The 5,156-nt window shown below is 31.1% G+C and overlaps 1 protein-coding gene across 1 annotated transcript in view; it reads left to right on the top strand.

Annotated features, from left to right (window-relative positions):
- Nucleotides 1–4,196: 4,196 nt before the first annotated feature.
- The window catches only part of LOC102885755 (protocadherin-15), a gene marked incomplete at its 3' end in the record, with an annotated part of 563,452 nt that continues 562,492 nt past the window's right edge, over nt 4,197–5,156 (top strand). The window contains exon 1 of the mRNA XM_015591761.1: nt 4,197–4,287. Coding sequence (XP_015447247.1) covers nt 4,197–4,287 — 91 coding nt within the window. The remainder of the gene's footprint in view (nt 4,288–5,156) is intronic.

Raw genomic sequence — 5,156 nt, 5'->3', positions numbered from 1 at the left:
TAAATATATATTTTATACTATATATAAATGTGATATAAATTACCTATAAATATATATTTATTTATAGATATTTAGTATAATTTATATATAAATTATAATACAAAAATAAAGTTATTTAGTTTAGAATGACAGAATATATTGGAAAGAATCTCTGAAATTGTGTTTTCTTGAAGTTGATATTGCAAAGAAAAAAAGAAATAGATGATTCATTAGGTCATGGTTATGAGTGATAAAAGCATTCTTGATGTTTCCCACTGTGATGACATAGAAGATTTCCAACCAGTCAGTTAAGGAAATTCATATTTGGTGTGGTGAGATGTTGTGAATTTGGAAAGCCTTGTGTCTTCCTTCTATTCGATAGTTTAGGTCACTTTAAAAGAAAGTTTGCTTTATCCTAGCATGTGGATAGTATACATTTCTTGCAAGGAAGACAGAGCAATGACAATTTTTATTTTTATAGCTATATCTAGATGTTGTTGGAGATTGGGACCATCTGAGTTTAACTGAACAGACTGATGAAGGGCAGATGCATGTGTATACCTCTCACTTCACTGAGAGATTCTAGCTTGCTTCCTGACACAGTATTAATATGAGATTTCTCATCTTAATATCAGCAGTGAACTCCAAACTTTGATATATCAAAGAAATTAGTGGTTTTTCACATAGCAGTCAGGAACAGAAGCTAAAAAAAAAAAAAGAAGAAGAAGAAGGAGGAGGAGGAGGAAAGAAGAGGAAGAAGAAGAAGAAGAAAAGGAAAAAGAAAAGGAAAAAGAAAAAAGAGAAGAAAATTTGACATTGTCAAAAATGTACCAGAGGGAAAAGTGCTGTGATGTCAACCTTGGATGCTTTTGCTATGTGTCACCACAACCAATCCAGATGCAAGCAGCAGAAATAAACATGACAAGGGCAGGACTTTATCTATTGCCAGCTTTTGGATTTATACTTAAAAATGAAAGGCAGTGAAAGGTCTTTATTCTCCTTCTGGGAGATGAACAGCAATCTGTGTTCAGAGTAGTAAATATCATTGAGGGTGCTTCCAGAAAGGGTTGTTGGAATAGTTCTCTTTCAGTTATGTAGTCAGAAAGCATTTTGATTGCTTTATATAATATTACTTAACTTTCTGAGTGAGAATTGTCAAGTGATAGTATAAAATTTTGAAAACACAAACTGGTATTTTCATGTCACTTACTACCTTTTAACATGTTATATAACTTATTTATGTTTTTTGTTTGTCTTTTTCATGTTGCTGGAATGTAAGATTCATGAGAACAGAGATCTGAATGGGCTTCTTTTATTGATATTTTTCAACTTTTTAGAAGAGTGAGTGACACCTCAGAGACCCTCTATAAGTCCTTGTTGAATAAATGAATTTCTAAGAACATTGAATGCCAGAGAAATAAATATGAGCTTTATCTGGTAGGGAATACAAATGAAGTGTAATTCAAAAATGATATATTGTATCTTGAGTAATGCAGTAAAATATTAAGTCTATGGAAAATATATCATAAATTTCATGAGCTTCAAACTACTTACATGTAAGATTATAACATAATTGGGAATGCTTTTATTCCTCAATATTTTTGACAGTAGAATACTATTTCTAAATCACTATAGCAAAACTTATCTTTATTGGATATGCTAGAGTGTTGAATATGCCAATGAAATTATCTCCTGAAAAGTAGGTATGATCAACTTATTTATAGATCAGCTACATTTCTTTTTAGAACTGGCAAGGTCTAGATTGCTAGAGCATAACAACAGTGGCCAAGGAGAATTGGAGGGAAAATTTGTACTCAGAGAACATGGCAGAGTTCGAAAAGGACTTTATAATAAAGGTACAACACCATGTTGGAAATGTTGTTTGAAATGCCTTTAATTTGTCCACAATCATTTAACAAGACTTGGGGGTTTATCTATAAGAACTCTTCCTGAAGTTCTAGTGATTGTAAAACTAGTAATGAAAAGAGTTTCTTGTCTAGTGTCTGATTTGTTTTACCTTATTTGATGACAGAAATGCCACTGTCTCCTGATTAGCACAATAAGTGTATTAAACATTCTAGTCTTTAGTCTTTTGAATGGAGAGTATAGCCTCTTTTCAAGAGGTATCTTTTTATTATATCTTTACTGAATTTTCTTATTAAGTTAATATGTGCTCTATATTTTGAGATATCAGATCAATATGGTGAGTCATAACTTTTAGGTGACTGTAAATATTGAGCCCATTGAAATGATTAAAATTGTTTTGAAAATAATGCAAATATAAATTGAGTAGTAAAAATATAAGATAGAAAAGTTGTTATCTTTCTCCTTATTCAAAAATAAACAAGTGTAGCACATTCTTCCAAATATTCTTATTGCTCCATGTGGTAAGAATTGTTATCTATTCTAAATGATTTTTATACAAGTTTTTATTATGATGTCTTCTAAAGTAAAAATATAATCTAATTAATAGATGTACAGGATTACAAATCAAGAAGTTCTTTTTCTGAACACATAATAATATCAATGGCTTTAATGATTCTAAAATTATGACACATTCGGTTGTTTTCGTCTTGAAGGTTGTTAAATGAAACCAAAAGGTTTGAGTCTGAAGCAAAAGAAAATAGCATATTTATAAAAGCATAATACTAAAAACTAAGCTAGTAAGAGGGAAGTCAAGTTAGTAGATTAAGGACCCACAAGGGAATGCACTTTGTTCTTTTGTCGTTTGATAAAAATCATTTTCCTTTAATTTTTTACTAATAAATACCCTTTAAGTGTTTTTTCTTTATTTTTATTTCATTACTTTTTCTGTTTCTTCATGTTATCACATTAAAAAAAAAAATTAAAGCCATTACTCGCGTACTCCAGATTTGAGACAATGAATGCATTAAATTTCCCTAGGTTTCAGGGGAGCAAGACAGCAAGCTATTCTAGGTCTCCATATTCCTTGAAATCTCTGAGCCATGTGTTCTGAACATTTTCTAGTCATTTTCTGTAATGGACTAGAAATATTTCCTTTGTACATTCTGAAGAAGTTTATCAACAACTAGTCTAGGAGAGACAATCTTGGGCAGGAGTCATAAACCAAAGGATCTCAGAGAACAATATGGCTAGCCAGAAGCATTTAGTCTGTAAAGAGAATTGGACAATATTTAAACACTGGGCAATCTCATATGGAAATTTGGATTTCTACCATCTTCTTTAAAATTAGAAGACCTGGCAACACTGGTTTGCATTTCCACAGACAACTATTGACAAAAGCTGAGCACCAGCTGGTCTCTTCAGACAAATCTTGCACTCCACAGTTTACCACGACTTTCCTCATCCTATTATCCCTTTAGGTTAATTCACTCTTTTCTTTTGTCTTCTTGTCCCCTGTAGCCATTTGAGTTTGGAACTTCTGAATTAGAGAAACAGAGTTCCTATCCTTCTTCTACCATGATCCGTAATCAGAGTTATTTTGAGCAATTGAATAAATTCTTCAATTTACAAAGAAACTGAGAGCACATCATTCTTTCAATAAGATTTTTTGGTGTGTTCACTACTAATATCTCATTCAATTTCTTTATTTACTGGGAGCTTGCAAAGAAAAACAGATAAATTAAAACAAAATTTATCCAAATGCTTCAAAGGACAGATGTGGTAAAAATTGATGGTTTATGCTTAGTTTTACTTGGCATAGTAAATCAATCTCTTATCACTGTACTAAAAAGAATTAGCATTTTAATGATTGTGCTTTATACTTAATTGTGTAAAACAAATGTAGGATACTAACAACTGGTTTACTGTCTTAAATTGCTGTGGAACAATTTACACTTAATAATCGAACTGTGCTATAGACAAGATAAATTTCATAATTTAAATTGGTTAACATGTGATTCACTCACAGAGTCTCAATTTTAAAGAGAGTGTAGTTCTGATATTATCAGTATGTTAAATTTCAACTTACTTGCTTACAAAGTAAGTAACGGAGAAGATGTCTTTTCTCAGAGATTACTTGTCTGCAAATTCCTGTGGATGAAGAGTTCCAGTGTATTGAACAAGTGTGTTACTTTGTTAATGGACAACATGGCACAAGTAATTAACTATGAAGTCATTAAGACTTTTCTGTGCTTTGACAGTTGTGTTTACCTATAACAGATTAATGAACTTGTCAAATGTTTCTTTCTCCCTCTTGTTATTTCAGATCAGCCTTGAGTGGAACTTGATAGAAGATGTTACAACAGTTTTATCTCTGGAAATGGTTAGCCCCTGGGATTATCCTTGGCTCTCTCTCTGCAATCTGCTTTGGACAATATGATGATGGTAAGGCTGCTTTTGTCTGACCTTTATAGTTAGCCAGGGTTTCTGTTATTAAATGGAAAATGAAACACACCACAGAAAGGAATAATACTAATTTATAGTTCATTTTTAAAAGTTAGTAGGTCTGTGCAATAACTTACCTTAATTAAAATGCTACAAAAATGGCATCCAATGCACTTTGTTTTCTTAACAAGAATTGCCGTATGGTAGAAAATCCAATGCAAGGCCTCTATTTGAACAATTATTCTCACTAAGAGAATTCTTAGTGCTATTAAAGAAAAACATTAAAGAAAGAAAAATAAATGAAAGGCATAAATATGGAGAAAAATATTAAATTCTATTTACTAACACTTGAACAAACACAAACAAATAATTCCAGGTAAAGCTTAGTGACATAAAATTTCCAATGAGAAAAATCCTTGAAGGAGCAAAAGTAGATGCCATAACTGATTTTAGTGTTAAGTACTTTGTGTATTACATTATTTCGTCCCTCTCTAATTTATTTGTAAAGAGTAAAAAATATAAAAGACTTGGCATTAGATTTTGTAAGTAATTTCCTTTAAAAAGATGTATTAGTCATCAAGCTCCCTAGAGACTATTTAACATATTATGTTTGCAGTGGCCCAAATGTGCTTGTCTTAGAGATGTTAATATTGAAGGACTCTGTCTTATAATACCACATAATGAGAGTTAAGATATATGTAATACTTTAAGTTTAATAGAAGAAAAATATGGACAAAGTTCCCCACCCTGAAAGTTGCTATCTAGAAAGTTTCTTTTTCTTTTCTTTTCTTTTCTTTTCTTTTCTTTTCTTTTCTTTTCTTTTCTTTTCTTTTCTTTTCTTTTCTTTTCTTTTCTTTTCTTTTCTTTTC

Source organism: Pteropus alecto, unplaced genomic scaffold (assembly GCF_000325575.1).
Source record: "Pteropus alecto unplaced genomic scaffold, ASM32557v1 scaffold306, whole genome shotgun sequence".
Classification (NCBI taxonomy): Eukaryota; Metazoa; Chordata; class Mammalia; order Chiroptera; family Pteropodidae; genus Pteropus; species Pteropus alecto.
The sequence above is the reverse complement of the archived record's forward strand: the minus strand, read 5'-3'. Positions and strand labels throughout refer to the sequence as shown.